At 34.5% G+C, this 24,559-nt stretch overlaps 1 protein-coding gene across 3 annotated transcripts in view; it reads right to left on the minus strand.

Moving 5' to 3' along the window:
• LOC120420700 (retinal homeobox protein Rx) overlaps positions 1-23,749 on the minus strand; it is a 105,836-nt gene extending 82,087 nt beyond the window's left edge. For 2 of the 3 annotated variants that reach the window (XM_039583797.2, XM_039583799.2), the window contains exons 1-2: positions 23,069-23,749; positions 22,867-22,980 (exon numbers count right to left, since the gene is read on the minus strand). In XM_039583797.2, the coding sequence (XP_039439731.1) occupies positions 22,867-22,980; positions 23,069-23,282 (328 nt within the window). In that variant the 5' untranslated portion in view covers positions 23,283-23,749. The remainder of the gene's footprint in view (positions 1-22,866; positions 22,981-23,068) is intronic. The other variant, XM_039583798.2, reaches the window with a different exon arrangement.
• Positions 23,750-24,559: the final 810 nt, after the last annotated feature.

Raw genomic sequence — 24,559 nt, forward strand, 5'->3', positions numbered from 1 at the left:
ATATTTTTAAAAGTTTTTGTCACCCCCCCCCCCCCACCCCCTTCAAAACTGGCCCGAAAAATCAGGGGGCAAAAAAAATATTTTTACAATAAACTTCAAAATTTCAATGAAAATTCAAGGGCAACCAGCTGAAATCAAATTAAAATACATTCTCCTGCGTTCAAAATCATTTTTAGCATGTTTGGGTTTATTTAAAAATCTTAAGATTTTTTGAAAATTTTCGATGCAAAATTTTTTTTTTCATTACAATTTTTGTTTTTGTCAGATCTTAGATTTTTTGAAAACTAAAAAACAACTGAACTAGTGTAAAATGCATTTTAAAACACTTTTTTTCGTTTAAATGTGAAGACTATGGCTTGTTATTTAAAATTTTATATTTTTTTGCCCCCCCTTGACCTCGGCCAGGGCCGAGGGACAAAAACTTTTTTAAATATTTGCATCGGCCTTATTTTGAAAAAAAAACCGAAATTTCATACGTAACAAAATTTAACATGATTTTTTTTTATGTTAAATTGAATTTACAATCGCAAAGTACTTTACAGATTTTTTGATAAAGGGCTCCGTTTCTTTGGTCATAGGGAAGGCCCTCACAAAGTTTGAGCCAAATAAAAAAATACAAAATATAAAAATAGCTGAAATCGGCCGATTTCGAAGAGAATTGCTCAGGAGGCTAATTTTTTTTAAATATTTTAAGGAAATGATTGGCATTTTTGAAACAACTTACCTTTTTACCCAGGCTTATATCCTTTAATTTACTTTTTTACTAATAAATCATTCGAACGAGGTATACAAATCTAATTTTCCTGGGTTTTGAATACCCCGAGATTGTCAATCAAAATAAATAAGACACTTAACATTATCACTATTTTTATTTGTTTAATAATTTTTTTATAGATAATTACAGAAATGCTTAATTTTTAGAATGCTTTAAATAATAAAAAATATCAAACAAATAAAATGATTTCCAGTCAACGTAAAATGTCAAATAACTGAGGAAATCGAAAATATTTTGCAAAATTATCCTTCAGTCACTACCGCCCACTGGTGCTTGAGGGAAATTTTTTAAATACAAAATTATAAAAAAAAATATTTCATATAACATTTTTTTCTAAAATTTTCCATAATTAGCTAAGTTAAAGCTCAAAATATGCCAAATAAAAATTTAAAATGTTTAAAATTCTTCTCGATCACTAAGTATTCAACTTTTCATTTTTTCACAACCAAATCTAAATTTTCACGCCAAAATCTGTATTATAAATTGTTTTTCAATTTCGGGAAACCCTGATATTTTTTTTTAAATCCCAGTTTTTTGGGAATTTTGTGCCGAGATGGACGCGCAATCATTTTTTTTTTAAATGTTGAATTTTAACAATATGTTTGGGTTGCGATGCTTTTTTATTGAACTTTTAATACCTTTACAGTATTAAATCATGTTTGAAAGATCGGAAATCTAAACTGATCTTTTTTGGCACATCCATATTTATCATGGCTTTTATTTCTTATTTTTATTTGTTATTTTTAAAATAACAAGTTATGATCAATTTATTGTAAAAATATTTTAAAGTTTATTTTAAGTAAATTTGCAGCAAATAGAGTTTTGCCTTCCTCACGTTACTGAGGAAAGGCTATAAAATCACTCGAAAAATGAACTTCTCAATTAGACCTCCAAGACCCACCTTCATATACACCTATCGACTCAGAATCAAATTCTGAGCAAATGTCTGTGTGTGTGGTGGGATGTTGACCAAAAAATTGTCACTCGATTATCTCGACATTGGCTGAACCGATTTTGTCCGTTTTGGCGTCATTCGAACCGTCTTGGGGTCCCATAAGTCGCTATTAAAAATTATGTGGTTTAGTTAAGTACATCAAAAGTTATGCTAAAAAAACGATTTTAGCAAAAGTCCCGAAGATTGTAAAAAGGGTGGTTTTTGTAAGAAAACCCGTCCTGCTATACATTTTCAGAAAGGTATTTAAAAGACCGTTCCAACCCGTCTAAGACATTGAAGATCTAACAAATCTATCAAAAGTTATAAGCACTTAAGTGTTATTTATACGCTTTTAAGAGGCCGGATCTCAGATATGCTGATGAAAACGTTGAAGATCTGACAACCCTATCAAAATTTATAAGCACTTAAGTGTTATTTACGCACTTTTTGCATTTTGGATAGCACCCTTTAAATGTGAGGAAGGCGCCAACCACCTAAGGGTGGATTAAGTATCGTTTTTTTTTTATTTGCATGACTGAGGTAATTTTTATTGCATTTTGTCTTAAATATTTCCTTTTAACGCAAAAAATTGCTTCAAAGCAATTAATGAAGTCTTGTTTTCTTTAAAACTATAAGTTGCAGAAAAAAACATATTCAAGTACAAAAATTGATGTTCTACTTTATGATAAATTTCTGAGAGACGTAAAGACACAGTCAATCTTAATTTAAAATATGTGTTAACTGGGCAAACTGATCAAATGGTTTTAATTTGTGCAACATAATGTAAAAACTATTTTTGCTTTGAATATTTAAACAAACAGCTTTAACAATATAGATTTAACATCCAATTAACTTTACAATGAAATCTGGATCCTTTGGCGATTTGTGGTTTCCAAGAAATCAGATTGAAAAAGTGTTTTCATTTTTTTTTTTGTTAAAAAAGGCATCATTTAGTTAGGACAAAAATACATTATTGCTTGTTTTTTTTTATCGAACTCAGCCTATTGAATATAGGTCTTATCAAATACATGTTAAGTGTAATCACATGAAATTATTTTTTCACCTACCTTTCTACAAACAGTTTTTGGTGATAAAGTAAAATGAAGATCTTTTGTGTTAAAAAAGCAAGCTGGGTAATTCTCCGCCAACTCACACAGCAGTTTTACCGACCCCTCTTCGATTTGCGTGAAACTCTGTCCTTAGGGGTAACTTTTGTCCCTGATCACAAAACCGAGGTCCGACCCCTTTCATTTTTGAACATGCGAAAAAAGAGGTGTTTTTCAGTAATTTGCAGCCTGAAACGATGATGAGATAGAAATTTGGTGTCAAAGGGACTTTTATATAAAATTAGTCGCTCGATTTGATGGCGTACTCAGAATTCCGAAAAATAAACGTATTTTTCATCGAAAAAAAAAACACTTCAAAAAGTTTTAAAAACTCTGCCATTTTCCGTTACTCAACTGTAATTTTTTTCTTAAACATGTTATTTTCAGGGAAATTTAATGTTCTTTTGGAATCTACATTGACCCAGAAGGATTATTTTTTCATTTAGAACAAAAATTTTCATGTTAAAATTTCGTGTTTCTTCTAACTTTGCAGGGTTGTTTTTAAGAGTGTAACAATGTTCTACAAAGTTGTAGAGCAGAGAATAATTGTGTAATTATTGCAAAAAAATGATTTATAAGCATAAGGGGTTTGTTGATGAACATTACGAGTTATCGTGATTTTACGAAAAAAAAGTTGAAAAAAAATGAAAGGGGTCGTACCGCCCCTCCGTCACAAGATATCAAAAATGGACCTCAGATTCGTGATCAGGGACAAAAGATACCCTTTAGGACAAAGTTTCACACAAATCGAAGAGGGGTCGGGGCTACTTTTCCCGATTTTGTGTGAGTTGGTAGAAAATTACCCATTTAAACATTTAAAAATATTTCAGTCTTAAATTGCCAACAAAAAAAAAAACGGTTATTTTTTAGCCTAGACTGTAAAAATTCCTCAACACCCCTCTTCAGGTGGCGGTGACCACTCGAGTGGGCGAAATCACGGAAAGCAAGTCAAATAAAAATATCCTCCAAAAACAATCAACCCCACCACCACCACTTCACTTTGCTTTCCGAGAGGGTGGTGGTCAATTAATCTTTTAATTACGAGCGCCAAATTAATAGAATCGTCATAATTGTATGCATATCGGTCAAGATCTGCCCACCTCCCCTCTGAGTCCTGACCGCCCAAGCAAGTGGTTAGGGTGAAGGCTAAATTAATTCATCGACGGGGCTGATTTGATAGCGATCTAAGAGTTGACGGTTGTGTTTGGTGGAACTCAGTCAGCTGGGAAATGTGCGCTGGAACGGAACCATTTGGCTGGTCAGCTTTATTAGATCATGTCGACAAATTTGTTTTCGGGAAATTAATCGATTAGTGGGGATTACGGGGTGGCGAAGGTTAACTATGGATCTTGATTTGAGTAGAGGTAATTTTTTTGATAGAATTTATGCTTTTTTTGGAAAATATCAGGGGAAATATCACATAAGCAACAATGTATCCGGCAAAGTAAAACCACTCATAAACCAAAACATTAAAGAAGAAAGGCCTTCTGCAAAACAAGAATAGGCAAAAAACTTTGCATGTCAACGCGTCATAAGGCTACGGCGTGGAAATTGTTTGCGCTTAACTTTAATAGCTCTACTTCCACCACACTGTAATTCTGCCTGCACGTGTATGGGAGTTCCACCCCACTTCGTCACCTCATTTCGTCCGGGGGGAAAAACAGCCACCAAGAAAGCCGACACGAATAATGAAAACTTGTTGTAACGCTGAGGCCCGTCTGCCATCACAAACAACTCTGGGCTGTGGAGGGGTCGTCCGGGTCTTCCGGTTCTTGCACTCACTCTAGTTGGTAACAGTCGCAAGGGAAATTCTAATCTAAATTGTGCTCAAATTCAATTTAATTGAGAGTGATTTACTGCTCATGAAATCAGTTGTCGCCGTTAATTTCTGAAATGCACACCACCGGGTAAACAGGGTGGCAGTACAATTTCTTTTTTAAACTTAATGTTTGGATGGTTGAAAAATAAATTATTCAGCTAATCAAATCAATTTATTATTTTAAAATATAAAAATCCCAACTAAATTCGCCACCCTGTCCCGCGAGGACCCTCAATTCCAGGACCTGCCACCCCACAGCAGTTGCGCCGCCGTCTGTCCACCGACTTGGCCCGCACTAATGGCTTTCAAATGATGGTGCGTGTGTGTGTGTGTTCGCACGATAATGCGCGCGGTCCCTTAACAGTATCAGGTGACTCCATTAGTCAAGTCATTAGCGGAGTTGAGTTTGTAACACGAAGAGAGCGAGCCAAACTCCGATCGATCCAAGCTTCAGCAACGGTTCCCACAGTCTTATCTTGATCGACTGTCAATATCGCTAACACCCGACCAGATCCGAAGACACGTAACTTGGAACCTTTGGGAAATCTAGGACTGGGAGATCAAATTAGGAGAGAAAAAAAACGCTCCGCTCGCGTCAGATTATCAAGTGGAAATACGAGCGCGCCGAGCGAAGGGCCGAAATTATTAAATTATCACCCCCTAAATGGAATCGGTCGGAATCAGTCTGGGAGTTACGTCAACAAACTGACGCGCGAGAGTTGCGACAGGAACATGTGCTGTTTCCATGAACTGGGAAACATGGTTGATGCTCGAACATTTGATGTAATCCTCTTGTTTTCGATGATGAGATTAGGATTATGTTTTGCCTTTTTCTATATTGAAGATTTCTTGTGGAGCCCACGCAAGATGTCTTTTACTTGGAATTGGAATCAAATCTAGATTATTACAGGCGTCTGCATAATTGATTTGTGGTGGATTAGACTCTGGAGACTATTAAAATAAACTCTCCTAGAACATAAATTTATACATATTGTTAAAATCTCTATGAATTTAAGAAAATATCAAATGATTTCTAGCTCAATACATTAAAAAATGCTTATAAGAAAAGTCAGATTACCAAAATATTTTTAATAATTTGATGTATCCTAGATCATGAAAAAGCAAAACATCGGGAAGTTATTTACGTTTCATTTTCTACTGACAAAGGAGAATAGTAGTTTATGCAACAAGATGCAAAAAGCATATTATTTCAACCCTAGTCATATATATCTGTTCCTCGGAAAGAAATCCCGGATTAACTCTGTGTTGTTGATTTCGACAGCATGGAAATGTTGTAGAATTTAAAAACACCGAGTTATCTTATGTTAAAAATAAATAAAGTCGATTTTTTTTTATATAATTTGCAAACTAAATTTTTATTTTTATCCTGGAATCGAACTTCCTCACTTTAATTTGTAAAGATTTCAAGAAAAAAATTAAATCTCATTTTAAAAGGAAAACAAGTAAACCATTGACTTAAAAAAACATGTACTTTTCATGATTTTTCACATTTTATTACCTAGGATTTGACTAAAACCAATGTTTTCAAATCAATCTTATCACCATTAAATCAATCTTTAAAATTTAAATAGAGCTTCATATTAAAAAATAAAATAAAAACATAGGGCGTCTAATTTTCCCGGGTTTTAAATTTCCCGCAAAACGGGAAACATATTTTTTGAATATAGGTAATTCCCGGGATCTCGGAAAATTTTGTTTTTCATTATATTTGTTTTGTTTTTCAAGCTTAAAATCATAGAAATCTCTTCAATCTAATTAAGGACAGCAGGATTTAAATACCAAAAATGAAACAAAATAATGTTTTTTGTTTTATTTTTTTGTGTTTTGGATTTAAAATGAACCACAATTTTTAATCCAATGTTATTGAATTTTAATGAGTCCCTTATTTAATATATTTTCCCCTCTGTTTTTTGTTATCTTGAAAATCTTGAAATGTTTCTATGGAAGTAATTTAAAAAGAAAACACAAAAAATCAAATTTTTGATAAGTTTACAACTTCATGTTTAATATTTTTTTAATTTTCCCTGATATTCTAAATTTATGCTGCCAAAAACAAATTTTCATGCTTTTAAATTCTAAACGATTACTACGTATTCAATTATTCATATATTTTCACAATCAAATCTGAATTTCCAAACCAAATTTTTGTTTTTAATTTCGGGAATTCCAGGGACAAAATATGAAAATTCCCGGAATTCGAAAACTCCCGGTTTTGAAAAAATCCCGGGATATTTGTCGCGGTAATTCCCGATATGGACGCCTTTCTCTAGAATTCTGCAATTTTTCGGAGCTTTTAATTATTTTTGCATATTCCATATGCCAAAAGAAGCCATTTTGCAGTTTTTCCGTAAAAGGCTCCAAACAATTTCACGGAATGTTTCGACAAAATAGGAATGCTCATGTTCTAAAATTTTCAATATCAGAAGAGATTTTTTGATCGATTTGGTATCTTCGAAAAAGTTGTTGGTTATGTTTAAGGCTACCAACTGTACGATTTTTTTCCTTACCATACGCATTTTCAAACCTTTTCGCGGATTTTCAACAGGCCGGAATTTTGTAGGGAATTTTACGCATAATACGGATTTGTACGGAATTTTAACAACTATTTAATAATTAAATTGCTTTTTTGATTTGGTCGAAGCTTTTGTTAACTAGAATTTTTTATTTTTCTGTGGGTTTGGCTTAAAAAGGGAGAGTTTTCCCGGGTTTTCTCAATGCAATCTTGATTATCAATTATTATAAAAAATATAAAAATTGAAATTACAAGCCTAGGTTTCAACATTTGGATGAAAAAAGTGTTTTAAAATGCATTTTACAGGCGTACAGTTGCTTTCCAATCATTAGTTTTGAAAATATCGAGGAATTGACGGGATTGTTTTTCGCAAAGAAAAACTTTTCGTGGGACTGTACATTGGTATTTTATGAGCAATTCTCTACGAAATCGGTCTTTTTTCTTCTATTTTAATTTTTGTATTTTTTAATCCGGCTGAAACTTTTTTGGTGCCTTCGGTATGCCCAAAGAAGCCATTTTGCATCATTAGTTTGTCCATATAATTTTCCATACAAATTCGGCAGCTGTCCATACAAAAATGATGTATGAAAATTCAAAAATCTGTATCTTTTGAAGGAATTTTTTGATCGATTTGGTGTCTTCGGCAAAGTTGTAGGTATGGATACGGACTACACTGGAAAAAATAATACACGGTAAAAAAAAATTTGGTGATTTTTTTATTTAACTTTTTATCACTAAAACTTGATTTACAAAAAAACACTATTTTTAATTTTTTTTATTTTTTGATATGTTTTAGAAGACATAAAATGCCAACTTTTCAGAAATTTCCAGGTTGTGCAAAAAATCACTGACCGAGTTATGAATTTTTTAATCAATACTGATTTTTTCAAAAAATCGAAATTTTGGTCGTAAAAATTTTTCAACTTCATTTTTCGATGTAAAATCAAATTTGCAATCAAAAAGTACTTTACTAAAATTTTGATAAAGTGCACCGTTTTCAAGTTATAGCCATATTTAAGTGACTTTTTTGAAAATAGTCGCAGTTTTTCATTTTTTTAAATTAGTGCACATGTTTGCCCAGTTTTGAAAAAAATATTTTTGAAAAGCTGAGAAAATTCTCTATATTTTGCTTATTCGGACTATGTTGATACGACCTTTAGTTGCTGAGATATTGCAATGCAAAGGTTTAAAAACAGGAAAATTGATGTTTTCTAAGTTTCACCCAAACAACCCACCATTTTCTATCGTCAATATCTCAGCAACTAATGGTCCGATTTTCAATGTTAATATATGAAACAATTGTGAAATTTTCCGATCTTTTCGAAAAAAATATTTTTGGAATTTTCAAATCAAGACAAACATTTTAAAAGGGCGTAATATTGAATGTTTGGCCTTTGTGAAATGTTAATCTTGATTTGAAAATTCCAAAAATATTTTTTTCGAAGAGATCGGAAAATTTCACAAATGTTTCATATATTAACATTGAAAATCGGACCATTAGTTGCTGAGATATTGACGATAGAAAATGGTGGGTTGTTTGGGTGAAACTTAGAAAACATCAATTTTCCTGTTTTTAAACCTTTGCATTGCAATATCTCAGCAACTAAAGGTCGTATCAACAAAGTCCAAATAAGCAAAATATAGAGAATTTTCTCAGCTTTTCAAAAATATTTTTTTCAAAACTGGGCAAACATGTGCACTAATTTAAAAAAATGAAAAACTGCGACTATTTTCAAAAAAGTCACTTAAATATGGCTATAACTTGAAAACGGTGCACTTTATCAAAATTTCAGTAAAGTACTTTTTGATTGCAAATTTGATTTTACATCGAAAAATGAAGTTGAAAAATTTTTACGACCAAAATTTCGATTTTTTGAAAAAATCAGTATTGATTAAAAAATTCATAACTCGGTCAGTGATTTTTTGCACAACCTGGAAATTTCTGAAAAGTTGGCATTTTATGCCTTCTAAAACATATCAAAAAATAAAAAAAATTAAAAATAGTGTTTTTTTGTAAATCAAGTTTTAGTGATAAAAAGTTAAATAAAAAAATCACCAAATTTTTTTTACCGTGTATTATTTTTTTCTAGTGTAGTCCGTATCCATACCTACAACTTTGCCGAAGACACCAAATCGATCAAAAAATTCCTTCAAAAGATACAGATTTTTGAATTTTCATACATCATTTTTGTATGGACAGCTGCCGAATTTGTATGGAAAATTATATGGACAAACTAATGATGCAAAATGGCTTCTTTGGGCATACCGAAGGCACCAAAAAAGTTTCAGTCGGATTAAAAAATACAAAAAAAAATCGAATGACCGAAATCCTAGAGAACTGCTCTTATGAAAATTTAAAATGTTTTTCAAGGGAGTTCAAACATGCTAATTATGGTTATAAACTCGGGAAAAAGCATTTTAGTTGGTTTTCAGTTGATAAAACTTTAATTTTCATTAAAATTTTGAAGTTTTTCGAAAAAGTATTTTTTTTGCCCCTCGATTTTTCAGGCCAAGCAATATTTGAAATTTTTAAAATGGGGGACTAACACGATCATTTTCGCTATAGGATATTGTAAAAAATGATTCCAAAGAAAAACGTTGTTGGAAGAAAATGTTATTGTTGAAAAAATCGATCATTTACACGGAGAAAATTTTTTTTTCCAAAATCGTGAGCAAGCGTTTATGAAAATTGGAACCACAAACAAAGTGTTCAAATCCTATGGTACGATTTCCAAAAACGTTCGTGGTTCTCATTTTCATGAACGCTTTTTTACGATTTTGGGAACTCATTTTTCTCCGTGTAGCACCACAAAATATTACAACTCACTTTTAGATGCAAAATAAAGTCTGTATTTTTTTATAAAGGGCCCATCCATAAACCACGTGGACACTTTTTGGAAAATCGAAATTAGACAAATTTGATCAAACTTGAAAAAAACATTGATATCCATTATATCCATAATTTGCAAGTGATAAAAAGGAAAAAGTAAAAACACCAAAAAATAGGTAAATCATTGAAATTATGGAAAAAACCTGTGTTTTTACATTCCACATTTTCTTATTCCGCCCAAAGTATTCGTCCACAACTAATGAATGTTCATCAATCATATTGAAAATCAGTCAATATTTTTAACGGAAATCGAGTTTCTAAGAGGGGAAAAAACATAATAAAATGGACTAAAATGTAAATAACTTTTTTTTCGTTAATTAAAACAATCATAACTAAATTTTTAAAGAATCTTTTCTTAAATAATTTCTGTTGAATAAAATTAAAAAAAAAATGCTCGCCGATTGTTTTTTACGGATAGGTAAGTAAAACAGGACCATATATTCAACACTTAATTTATTCTCAAGAACAAACATTACAAAACATAAAACAAAAGTAATTGCTTTTCAAAATGTTGTAAAACATAATTCAAACTAAAAAAATCAGTGGGACTTAAAAACATGAGAATGACATTTGATTACATTTTGTAAGTATTATGATATTTATAAAATAAATTTTAGATTATTTTAAGACCGCAATCAAGCTTATTCGAAACATTCCCCCAAAAGAAACAAGGAAGCGATCCCAAAATCACTTTGCCTGTCGGCTTAAAGTACAAGTCAGGGTGTAATTTCGTACTGATAAAATCTCTCCTGTAGCGTCAAATTCGAGACACCACTCTTCCCATTCCAGGGCCTGAGCTTCTTCGACGAGGAACAGTTTTCCAATGTTTTCTCAGGCTCCTTTCTCGTCGCCGCCGTTGAACGAGAGAGAGGATCCTTTCTTTGTTATGCTTGCACGTTTTGCCTAAAGGACCTTTTAAAATCACGATTCCCGCCCAACCGGACTAATTGTTTGATTAAATCCCAGTTTCGGCCACAGTCGATCTGCAGATTTAGAAGAAAAGAATCGATTCAGAAGCAGAAGTTGATGGAGCAGCGCTGCTGAACTCGTGCTACCAATTTCCAACTGTCATTTCCGCTACCACACACACACAGGCCACGACGGTAGTCATTCCGTTAAAAAGTGATCAATTTTCGTACCTTTTATCGCTCAACAACACGAATTAGCCGCGCGCGAGAGAGCTCCCCCCTGGTCTAGCCCAAGTCTGCCAGAAATCTTTTTTGAATAACGAGCGAAAAAAAAGCAAGGCTCCCCATCGGGGAGTTTGAAAATAACAGTGATTATCGCCGCAGCCATTCATAAAACCTGAAGTCTAATGCATCCATGGCACCAGGTCGATAAAAGCAGGAAAACCGATTGATCTTTACTTAATCGATACCTGCGTGGCGTGTAGAACCGAAGCGAAGAAACTTGCCAGAAAAGGCAGTGCCCGCTAATACGGGTGGGGGCCAGCTTTGGTTGATGTACGAGCCGTGACTTGGAGCTGAACCGAACTTCTGCTGCTTTCAACGCGAGTGAGTGGTGGAAGTTGGATCGAGTTTTGAACCGTCAGCCAGCCGTACAAAAGGGTAATTATTTTATTAAATAATTATCATCACATTTACGACGCGAAGTAGAGCTCCGGAGATTCGGATCGTGCCCCTTCCTTAAGGGGTTTCTGGCCCGGGCCGTCGTTGGAGTTCTTGATCGTACGCGTACTATGATGTTGGTTTTGTCGGACAGCAGCGGAAATCAGGTTGGGTTGAGATTTCTGGACGGAGCAGTGTTGCCAGTTCGCCATCTCAAATTACCAATTTTCCAACGTAAAGTCATCCCCCTTTTAACAGCAAAACTCAATCACCCACTCAATAAAGCTTACAACTCATTATCGCTGCCGACAAAAACAAACAAACACAACTCGTCAAGACCCAAACAAGTCTCGAAAAACCATCAAAGTGGAAAACCAGAAGAGACAACAAACAAAGTCATCAGGGTGAAAGAGAGAGAGAGCGCGCGAACACAAGCTGGTATTAAATATCACTCAAGTCCGGTGTCCAACAAAAGACGAAACCCATTCTCGGTCCAATTATCCGTCTTCAGACGCACGAAATTAGATAAATTAAGCGCCAGCAGAAGATACAACAATTAGTCGCCCGCAAAAAGGGACGGAGACAGTGACGGGACAGAATCGGATGCGAAAAGGATGGTGGCGGCCAGCTTCTTTTGGTGGTGCCGACCGATGAAGACCATGAACAAGATGACAGCAGCCAGCTCTGAGAAGGAAAGTGGTGTAGAAGCTGAGCCAAATGGGAAACTAACTCGATAATGATCCCTGAATAAGAGTATTGAGGTGAAGTTGTGGTTTTTGCTGGGCACATAGAAAACAAGAACGAAGGAGTGCTTGATGTGACTTAATTTATTGGGATACAATAGCCTGAGTAGAATATCTCGAATAATTAGTTTAGTATCTGACGTAGCATAAGTCATATTATGTACTTTTGTTGAGAGAGGATTCGGAAAGGTAATCAGACAGCTGTTTAAACAGAATTTAAAGGAATTATCAAAATTTCTTAAATACCTTTATTTGAATTCCGATTTTGCTTGAACTAATACAAAATGTTTGAAAAATACTTTCAAACATCGATCATTGAAATATTTTAATAACTTTCTTGGTTTTATCACAAATTTTCGATTTCAAATGTTTGGTTAGAATTTTTTTAGCATATTTTGACTGCTTAAACTTGTTTATATATATATATATATATATGAAGGAAAAAATGTACCATAACTATAGCCATTCAAATCTTTTTATTTTATGTTAAAATGGTTGATAAAATAACGAATAAGTGCTTCAAGATTGTTTGCAAATAATTTTAACAATCCGAAAAAATTTAAAACGAAATATGAAAAATTCCTTTGATTACATTTTACAGTTGATTTATTTATTTTTATTTTATTTTTTTTTTTTTCATTAAGAATGCAAAGGTGACAATCTCTATCAATAAAATATTTGTTGAATTTTGAAAAAAAAATTAAAAAAAACTAAAAGAATACGGACTCGGATCGTTTTGCGGTCTTCGACAAAGTTGTTTGGCATAAAATTTTACACTTGACACTCACATTTGACAATGGCCCGACTCATTTGACGCCACCTTTTGGCAAAGTTTGGAAATTTTTGATTTCCCCATACATTTTTTCGAATTTTTCCATACAATCTCCAACGATAAAAAGCGACCCTTTTCTCCTAACCGATTTGGCTCAAATTTGGCACAGTTATTTTTTTTTTCTAAATAATCAAGCCAGGGTTATCTTTTACAATTTTGTTAATTTTTTTTTTGACGCTCTAATCTGTACGAATTTGCCGGTTGCCTAGACTTTGAATTTTTAAACCATTTTGAATCATTACATAACAACGCTTCATACAATTTTTTTTTATAACTATCCAACGTTATACATTATGATAATTTATGAAAATTTATGATTAGGTCTTTTTAGAAAAAAAATACTGATTTTTTATATCACTAAAAGTTGTAAATCGAAAAAGTTATTTTTTAATTTCGGCGATTTAAAAAAAACTAAGGCCGATGCAAATATTTAAAAAAGTTTTTGTCCCTCGGCCCTGGCCGAGGTCAAGGGGGGGGAGGGGGGCAAAAAAATAAAAAAATATAAAAATTTAAATAACAAGCCATAGTCTTCACATTTAAATGAAAAAAGTGTTTAAAAATGCATTTTACACTAGTTCAGTTGTTTTGCAATGATTAGTTTTCAAAAAATCTAAGATTAAGATCTGACAAAAACATAAATTGTATCGAAAAAAAAGATTTTGCATCGAAAATTTTCAAAAATATTAAGATTTTTTAATAAACCCAAACATGCTATAAATGATTTTAAACGCAGAAGAATGTATTTTAATTTGATTTCAGCTGGTTGCAGTTGAATTTTCATTGAAATTTTGAAGTTTATTGTAAAAATATTTTTTCTGTCCCCCTGATTTTTCGGGCCAATTTTGAAGGGGGGGCGGGGGGGGTGACAAAAACTTTTAAAAATATTTGTACCAGCCTAAAATATTTCAAACAAAATTTCACAAATTATTATTAGATGCCAAATCAAATTAGCTAGCAAAAATTACATTACTTTTTTTTGAAAAAGTGCACCGTTTCAAGTAATAGGCATTTTAGGGCGATATGTTTCCAAAAATGCGAAAAAATTAAAAATAGTTCATGGAGGAAAAGCACCTGGGTAATTCTCTACCAACTCACACGAAATCGGGAAAAGTTGCCCCGACCCCTCTTCGATTTGCGTGAAACTTTGTCCTAAGGGGTAACTTTTGTCCCTGATCACGAATCCGAGGTCCGTTTTTTGATATCTCGTGACGGAGGGGCGGTACGACCCCTTCCATTTTTGAACATGCGAAAAAAGAGGTGTTTTTCAATAATTTGCAGCCTGAAACGGTGATGAGATAGAAATTTGGTGTCAAAGGGACTTTTATGTAAAATTAGACGCCCAACTTGATGGCGTACTCAGAATTGCGAAAAAACGTATTTTTCATCGAAAAAAACACTAAAAAAGTTTTAAAAATTCTCCCATTTTCCGTTACTCGACTGTAAAACATTTTTGAACATGTCATTATATGGGAAATTTAATGTTCTTTTGGAATCTACATTGACCCAGAAGGGTCATTTTTTCATTTAGAACAATTTTTTTCATTTTAAAATTTCGTGTTTTTTCTAACTTTGCAGGGTTATTTTTTAGAGTGAAACAATGTTCTACAAAGTTGTAGAGCAGACAATTACAAAAATTTTGATATATAGACATAAGGGGTTTGCTTATAAACATCACGAGTTATCGCGATTTAACGAAAAAAAGTTTTGAAAAAGTTACTTTTTGCGTTTTTTTTCGTTTCGTCGTCCGTGTCTGTCGCGGGTGACTATGAACGGCCATGATCGATGACGACCAACTTTTTCAAAACTTTTTTCGTAAAATCGCGATAACTCGTGATGTTTATAAGCAAACCCCTTATGTCTATATATATATCAAAATTTTTGTAATTGTATGCTCTACAACTTTGTAGAACTTTGTTACACTCTAAAAAATAACCCTGCAAAGTTAGAAAAAACACGAAACTTTTTTAGTGTTTTTTTCGATGAAAAATACGAAATCGGAATTCTGAGTACGCCATCAAATCGGGCGTCTAATTTTACATAAAAGTCCCTTTGACACCAAATTTCTATCTCATCACCGTTTCAGGCTGCAAATTATTGAAAAACACCTCTTTTTTCGCATGTTCAAAAATGGAAGGGGTCGTACCGCCCCTCCGTCACGAGATATCAAAAAACGGACCTCGGATTCATGATCAGGGACAAAAGTTACCCCTCAGGACAAAGTTTCACGCAAATCGAAGAGGGGTCGGGGCAACTGCTGTGTGAGTTGGCGGAGAATTACCCACCTCTGCAAAAAAATTGTTTTAAATTTGCAAATCGGCCTGTTTATAGATGAGATAGAAAACTCTTAAAGATAAAATTTTGCCAAAAAATAGATTTTTTCCTCTGCATCTTCTACTGGGCGTAATTTTTCCACACGTGGCATCTCAATTGGATACAATCGGTTTAATTTTTAGTGTAAAAAAATACTTTTGAAAAATGTATGGAAAAAATATCCGAAATAAGTTTTTAAAACCCTTTTGAACGAAACCCTGAAGAAAAATGCAGGATTGTTCTTCAAGAAATATTTTAAAAATGAAAAAAATTGTATTTTTCGAAAAAGTTTCAGCATAATTATAACATGAAAACGACGAACTTTATAAAAAATGTGGAAATTTATTCTCGATTGCAGCTTTAATTGTGATTTGAATTTTTTTTTTGAAATTAAGAATATTTTTTTTCTAAATCCCTTTTTGTTCATTATAAATCATGTTTTTTTCCGTGTATCTATTCTCTATAAACTGTTACAATATTAAACAACAACTTTGCTGAAGATACCAAATCGATAAAAAAAAATCCCTTCTGAAGATAGGCACCATTCGTAAACCACGTCGATACTTTTTGCCTTCCTCACCTCAATGAGGGAAGGCTATAAAATCACTCGAAAAATGCACTTCTTTATTGGACTTCGTAGACCCACCTTCACGTATACCTATCGACTCGAATCAAATTCTGAACAAATGTCTGTGCGTGTGTATGTCTGTAAGTCCGTGCACCGATAAATATACACACGATTATCTCCAGACTGGCTGAACCGATTTGGACCGTTTGGGTCCCATTCGATCCATCTTGGGGTCCCACAAGACCCTAATTAATATTATGAAGTTTAGAAAAGTACTTCAAAAGTTATGCTAAAAAAACTATTTAAGCCAATCTTTGGAAGATTGTAAAAAGGGTGTTTTTTGTAAGAAAAACCGCCATGCTATATATTTTTAGAAAGGTATTTTAAAGACTTTTCCAACACGTTCAAATTGATTGAAGATCTGACAACCCCATCAAAAGTTATTAGCACTTAAGTGTTATTTATAAACTTGTTTGGGGCCGGATCTCAAATATTTTGAAAGAGAAGTTGTCCGAATCAATTTTCGACCCATTGTTGAACAGGTAATCAAAAGACCTTTCCAATGAGCCCAAGAGGTTGAAGATCTGACAACCCTATCAAAAGTTATAAATAATTTAGTGTTTTCAATACACTTTTTTTTGGCCGGTGTGTTTTTATACACTTTTTCAGGCTGTGTAGTGTAATCACTTTATGAATGCGAGGAAGGCACCAACCACCTAAAGGTGGATTAAGTAACGTTTTTTACTTTGTTTTAAAGAAGTGATAACATTTATGTACCTTTGCTTTTTTTTAAGTAACGTTATTCTCTGCTTTTTTTTCATTTACTACCCCCTATTTTCACACACTAACTCTCGATCTTTGCCCAAACTTCTACAAAACAAACTCAACACAACTGAAACGCTCCCAGCATCCTAATCAACAACGCCAAACAGCTGTATTGTAAAGCCGTGCCAATTTGAGCACCACTTTCCCTCAAGTATCTCACCCTACAAAGGTAAACTGCCTACTGATGACTATCGGCACAAACACTCACACACAACTCACTCAATGCTCGTCTCATTTCGCACACGTAACAAAAGGGTGGTTGTTGTGCCTCTCGTGCCGATTCTCGTTCGGAAGTCGAGTGCGATATTCGCTCCGGTTTCTGAGATGCCAATTGTTGAACAACTCCACTCCACTCGTGTGTCGTGCAGACAGCTGCCCGACGATGATGAGCTTGAGCCCTTAGATCGAATCCGAGCGATAAGCGCTGCGCTCAAGTGGCCCGGGATTCGGGATTGCTTCGGTCAAAGCGTTGCGTTTCTTTGTGCGTTTACGAACCTCTCAATCAAGGCCGGACGAGAGTTGGCATAATTAAATTTAAATTCCTTTTCACCAGATTAACTCCATTAAAGAACACTGATCAAAACGGGGGGCAGGCTTCTTTAATCCAGACGGCCGATGCAGTTGGGTTCAACGCGATCGAATGGTGGGGTGGTTGTTGGAAGTCCTTTCAGAGTCATGCTTTCTGAAGCAAATTTTCTGAGTTTCAAAATTTTATATTGTTCCGAAGGCAAAGGACAACCCTAGCTCTCCCACTCAAGAAGGTGGGCCCCCCTCGGCAAAAGGGAAAAAGTGTTTTTATTGACTGCTAATGAAAATCTTCCGCGCCGATCAAAACGCTGCGTTGTTCTTTAACGCTCCACTGACTGTGCACGTTCAGCCTGTCCAGCTGTCATGTCTAGAGTCACTTGTGCCGAGTGAACCCCTAACAGATCGTCGAAGGAGAGGGGGCGAGCGGGAGGACGACCTGCTTAAAAATAAATTAATCAATTTTGCTTGATTGATTTATTAATGCCCGGTATTTACGGTGAACCGGCACGGCTGGCCGATGTGTGAAAGGGATTCCACGGGGTTGAGCTTCTGCTCTTTCAGCCTTCTTTCCGCTCGGAGCGGATCTTTAGGTTGACGTATAACAATACCGTTCCTTTTGAAGGTAGCTTAAAAGGTGAGCTACCAACCTCCTCCTCTCATTTTAGCACTTAATTAATCATTAGAAGGGTGCACGGCAAAAGGATGAGAACACAGTCGACAGCGTCCATTAGTGGTGCGGTTAGTGACGGTGGTCGATGGAGGTCACTCGGTGAGCTGCTGGTTGATGGCAGTTAAATGAGTGAAACTGAAAATGGAGGTGCGCGGGGCTTAATTTTATTATGTGGTGAAGGGTTTGGTAAATTTGATATTGAATAAACATCGTTTTAAAATCTTTCTAGTGTTGAGCTTATTTCTTTAACAAAATAATAACGTTATGCACCTACGCGGTTCATGTGTTCCCTACACCCAGAACTGGGCATCGGCATACGAGAGGATAAAGAGCACGATTCGGTAGTAAAATGGTACTGTGTGCGGACGGAGAGGATAAATCCTGAAATTACCGAGAGTACTTTACTCATGGTTCATTTTCCAAAAAAGTTCATCTATCAAAAAAAAAATGTGCCGGTACCGAGACTCGAACCCAAGACCTTCGGCATATTGAACCGTGCCTTTGCCGTATGGGCCACCATGGTTCGGTGACTAAGTGGCGGTCGTTTGTCCATATAAGCCACTCATAGGATGAACTGTTCCAATGAACGAATGAACACGCGAGAGGACTATACTCTCGCAAAATAGCACTTTCCTCACGTTTCTTTTCGTGAGGACTATCCCCTCGTTCTTTAACTTTGGGTGTACTGTTAACTTGTAATAAGTATACTAAGGTAAACATAAAGGTGCCCAGAAAATATCACCCCCTGGTCCATAAGCGGAAAACGTTTTTTTTTATTATTATTATTTTAAGCATCTCTGCAAATTTTGAGCGAAATTGGTTGAGATTAACTCATTGGTACCCGAGACTAAAGCTGTCAAAAAAAAATTTTTCATACAAAAATGAGTTTTTTAAATCGCTAATAACTTACCAAAATTTTCGTAATTAAAAGCAATTTTTGGTACCATCACATCTATAGGTCATCGCTAAAATTTTAAAGTTATCGCAGTTTTAGTGAAAAAGACGATTTTTTCCCGTTCTCGTCATTTTCCCATTTTTGGGCGTGGCGCGTCGAAAAATCCAGTTTTCATTTTCAAAAAATCGTATCTCAGAGTATCAAAAACATAACTTCACCATTTTTTGATATGTTATGTGAAATTTTCCGAGGAATCCTTCAAAACAGCATTTTAAGTTTTCATACGACCTTTTCAAATGTTAAGCTAGATTTTTGAAACTTCTTACTATTTTTTTCCAAATAGCCAAACTAATCACCTTTCTTCTGCGTCTAGGACAGCTAAAATCGGATGAAATGGCGCGGAGATATGACTTTTTGAAAATTGCCATTTTTCGAACCACCCTAACACGGCGTAGGTCACCCTAATGGCCAAACAAAAAAATACGAGTTTAATTATTTCGGCCAAGGATCCCCCAGAAAAAATTGAGCTCGATCGGAGAACTTTTTTTCGAATCATGCTGTTTTCCTGGGGAATTGCTGTATATGTCAAATTCTTTGGATTCTTCGGTCCCTTCAAATAGCTTACTCCAGAGAAAGCCGGCTGGAACCAAATGTTGGCATTAAACGAATTATTAAAAGTTTCTTACAATGTTTTCTAGTTTATTTGGAAAAAAAGCGATCTTTTATAAACTAATCACAATATAAATGTCAAATTAAAATTGTTTTGATTTAAAAACATTTAAATCAGCAAACAAGCACAAATTTATTATCGATAGCATTTTTTCAATCAACCAATTTTTGGTGTAAAGATGACCGCATATTTGAACATAATTTATATTAAATGTTGTATTTTATTTTGTTCTAATGTTGGGTTTCCTTCACGTTCTTTTATCCTCTTGTGAATATTTGCAAAAGTAAAAAAAATCTACATGCTTTTTCATAAAATAAAATAAAACAATTATCAACCGTGTAAATTGTATTGGTGTACATGTTTGTTAATGTAAATTTACATTTTCTTTGATATAATTTTACCTCACTGTTTATCACAGTAGAAAAAGATTGTAAATTTGGAAGGTGTAATTTGGGAAGTTTGAATATTACCTTTTTAAATGTTTTAATTTTATCTGAATTTTTACTGAAAAAGTGACAATACACCAGAAAAGTGGTAAAAGCACACATTTTCAGAGGTTTTTTTTCATGAAATTATTTTTATTAGGTCCTTTTCGGTGCTGGGACCTGGTTAGGACCGAGTCGGCTTTTGTAATTACATTCTACTTAAAGCTAAGAGTAATTATAGAGAATCTTGTGTGTAAATGTTAGTGGGAGCATTTCCAGAGGTAAATTTACACATATTTTTCTAGCATGTACCCCTTCCTAGATGTAATATTTAAATGATTTTTTTTGCTGTGTATTATTCGCTCCCATATCGAGATTAATCCCTAGTAACATTTTTAACCTTACAGGTTTTATCATGGTTCGGAAAATTCTCATACGGCCTGAATGAGCTTTTATGGCCTACTTAAAACCTCAAATGTTACTAGCGATTTACAATGATGAAAAACCAAGTATAACATTTGGAAATTGGTACACATTTTATGTCAGAAAAAATGAGAAATTTACTTCTTAAAAAATCAAAATCACACCTATCAGTGTTTTTTCTACATTTTATTCTAAATTAAGGTAATATTACATCATAAATGAAGTAATATTATACCTCACAAATTAAAAAAAAATACTGTGAAAAAGCGTGTGAAATTGAAAATGATATCATTTCACAAAAGGTTGGTGCAAATATTTTTGAAAGTTTCTTAAAGCAATTTATTATTATTTTTTTCAAAAAAATTATAAATTTGAATGAAAATATAAGAGCAATCTCCTGAAATTAATTACCCGGCATTTAAAATCATTTTTCAAATGTTTGGGTTTGTTTAAAAATGTTTAGAATTTTTCAAAATTGTCGCAAACAAAAGTTTTGTTTTCGCTATTCTTTTTTGTTTTCGTCAAATCTTACATTTTTGGAAAACTAATGATTGCAGAACTACTGAACTAGAGTAAAATGCATTTCAAAACACTTTTCTGATTCAAATGTTGAGACTATGGCTTGTTATTTAAATTTTTATAGTTAATTATTTTTTATTAACGGTTCAAACAAATATTTGAAAAAAAGATTATTGCTAATGCAAAAAAAAATACATGCTATTATTACTTAAAAAATATCCCCTTTTTAACTGAAAAAAGCAATCCAAATAAATTGTAAGAGGAGCAAATCTGGAGTTTTTTTTTTCTTGAAAAGGTCCAATAAACCAAATTTACAGTTTTTGCATTTTGGGTGTTTTTCAAAAACAACCAAAAAGCAAAAACTGGAAATTTGGTTTATTGGACCTTTAAAAAAAAAACTCCAGAAATAAACCATTTATTTATTTATTTATTTGTTTGATAAGTAGGATTATTTAAATAACTTCAAAGTATCATTTATTTAAATCAAAAATTAGTTCAAATCGAAAAACGGAATGCATTATCGGACTCTTTGGGCAATTTATACTTAAAAAAAATGGAATAAGTTTCTAAGATAAGTATTAAGCGTTACTAAAACAGAATTCAAAAAAATCTTCAGATTTATAGCCATTTTCAGTTAAACGATTTTTTTAGTATATTTGGAAAATTTATTAATCATGCTAGAAAGAAGATATGAGGGATCAAAATTTGATATAATATGAAAAAAATATTTTTTTTTTATCTCCTAATTAATTTTTTATCAAACTTGGACCTTTTTTAACATAACGGTATATATCAAGCAGAGATTTTGCACCAAGATTTATGTAACATACATTTTAGTTTCTCAAAATTACGGGAAGTTTGTTTATTTTTACAATCAGATGGTTGCAGGATTGGGATCGTAAGTATGACCATTTTTGAATAAGAAGACAGCAACTTCCTTGGTTGCTATCCTAAAACTCAAATTTGTATGCATTTTATTGAAAGTTAATAAACTTAGTTAAATAAATATTTAATAATGATTATTTTTTCAAATAAAATAATAAAATAACCTTTCTAATGGTAATTTTGGCGAAACACATGCAATTTGCACACATTAAGATTGCAATTTTTAAGAATCACAGTTACTATCAAAATTACCCCGTTTTTTAAATATCAAATTTCAACAAAACTAGTTTTCAAAGCACCATTCAAGGGATTTTTTTGACGAATCGTGCATGAACAATGTATGGTAACCTCAGTACATGTTTTAAAAATATAAATCTTCAGTCAAGTTTGACCGTAAAGAATATCAATTTACGGTACATGACTTAATACATAAAATCACATACATATGAAATTGAAAAATATGTTATAATGACGTCATCCATAACTGTAATTATTTTCGTTTGAAGACATAAACTTTGCTTTACTAGCAATATTATTCACAAATTTTTCTACAATTTTTAGGACTTGTTCTGTTCTGTGGTGCAAGTAGTGATTAAATTTTTCTTACTAAGTAGGAAATACATTGACTGATGAATTTTTGAAACCAAAAAATCCGTATAAAAACTGTTTAGTAGATTCTAAATTCTTCTTTATTTTAAAATTATTGCTTCTGTTTCTTATACAATCAATAATCCGCTTGAAAAATATATTAAAGTTGGCAATCTGCACAAAACATTGCAAAATATTAAAGTTTGGAAATCTTTCATGTGATGAGCATTGGCAAATTCCCCGTTAGTTAATCTTAACGAGAGAATCAAGTCGTGCTAAAAATGCACTCAAGTTTCCATCCCCCAAAGCAAAGCGGACCTCAGTTTCATTAGTATTCTCAAAGCGCGCGCGGGGGCCTACCTCCATTTTCACAATTATTCAAACCTAGTATCGCGTCGATGGTGTGCCGCGGGGTCAGCGTTTGGCCGCCGGGTCCGAACTTTTTCGCCGTGTCTTTGAGGAAAAATCCGTTCTCTGCAAAGAAGAAGACAAAACCACGAAGGGGGAGTTTGTTATCCGTTTCTAAACTCGGTTTCTCGGGGAAGTCTGGCGGAAGCATCACCTTCGCGAAAGTTCTCCTCGATGTCCAGGTCCAGCTGGCCGCACTCCTTCAGCTTTTCCATGATTTTGTGGAAGTTTTTCGCGTCCCGGACATTCTCCAGCAGCTTCTGGACATCCTCGGCCTCCGACGGCGGGAATTTGTTCCGCGCGATCAGCTTCTCGACCAGATTTTGAAAGATCTGCTTCTGCACGTCCGACAGCGCCTTGATGTCCATTCTAAGGGCTCTGGGAACACTGGTTTTTAATATCACTATGACAAGCTCTTCCTCTCTTTTATCACTGATCCAACGTGGGGTCACACTACTTCACCGGATCCATTTGGTCTCACTTCAAGTGCACTTTGGATTCACTGAGCTTTTCCTTGCGGGAGCTTACTTCCGGTTCGCTGCCGGATCTTTGTTCACAAACCGCTTCGGTTTTCATCCAATTTCGGGAAATTCCACAACACCAGTCACAATCTACCCAGCGAACACGTGTCACCAGTATCCGGAAAACCCGGGAAACCTCAATCCCATCCAGCTAGCCACAACTTGTTCGAAAAACCGCGCCAAAAACAAGTCACGCGATGAAGTGCACTTCCCGCGTCGGCACGCGAAAAAAAAGCTCCGCCGAGGAACACGACGAAAGCACGCGAAAGAGAACAACGACGGCGACGACGACGGAAAGCCTACACAACTGGACGCACGAAAGGTAAATCAACATCTAGTTATCCTTGGGTTTTGCTGGCCGTGCCATGCTGGCTCGACGTCGAATCGATGGGAGGCGTTTTCGTCGTCGAGCGCTGTCTCACTCTGGTGAGCACGAGATGCCGACCGTCTCGCTCTGGCACGTGAGCTTTGGGCGAGCGCTCACGCACATCTCACTCGCTCTCTCTGTTTTATTGGCGGTAACTCACCAACACTCGCAATCTCAGCGCCGTGGTAAGCTCGTGTTAGTGAAAAGCTCATCGTTTTTGAGATTTTTATTCATTGAATTTCATCAACAGACTGATGTAAACTAGTATTGGTGAATCGAATTATACCGCGCGAAGGAAGTATGGCCGCTCGATCCCGCAATGAGAAGCACTTTTGATGAATGAAAATTGTGTGTAATTGGGCCTGGCTGGTTGGCTCGTTCGGAGAGGGAAGGGATGTATACGGTGATGATGATGATGATGGGAAGAGGAGTTTTGGTGAGCAAACGCTCTTCATAGAGTGCTGGATAATCTTGGTTGGTAAACGACGGCACGCTTTAGTTCTTGGGGCGACAGTTCTAATGAAATCAGCGACCTTGTTAGGGCCTTAATTGAAAAGTGTCAATGGACGGTTCATTAGCTTGTCTGAACAATTTTGAGCGTGTTTGTAAAAATAATTAACAATTAATTTAAATTGTTACTTAAGCGCCACGCACAAATCGACGAGCTTATGTTATCTTGTCGATTGTCACTTTTAGACGTTCTGTGCATTGTCTAGTCGTTTGGTAGAATTTGATTTCCAAAGTCCCGAGTAATAAT

Source organism: Culex pipiens, chromosome 3 (genome assembly GCF_016801865.2).
Source record: "Culex pipiens pallens isolate TS chromosome 3, TS_CPP_V2, whole genome shotgun sequence".
In the NCBI taxonomy this organism is placed as follows: domain Eukaryota; kingdom Metazoa; phylum Arthropoda; class Insecta; order Diptera; family Culicidae; genus Culex; species Culex pipiens.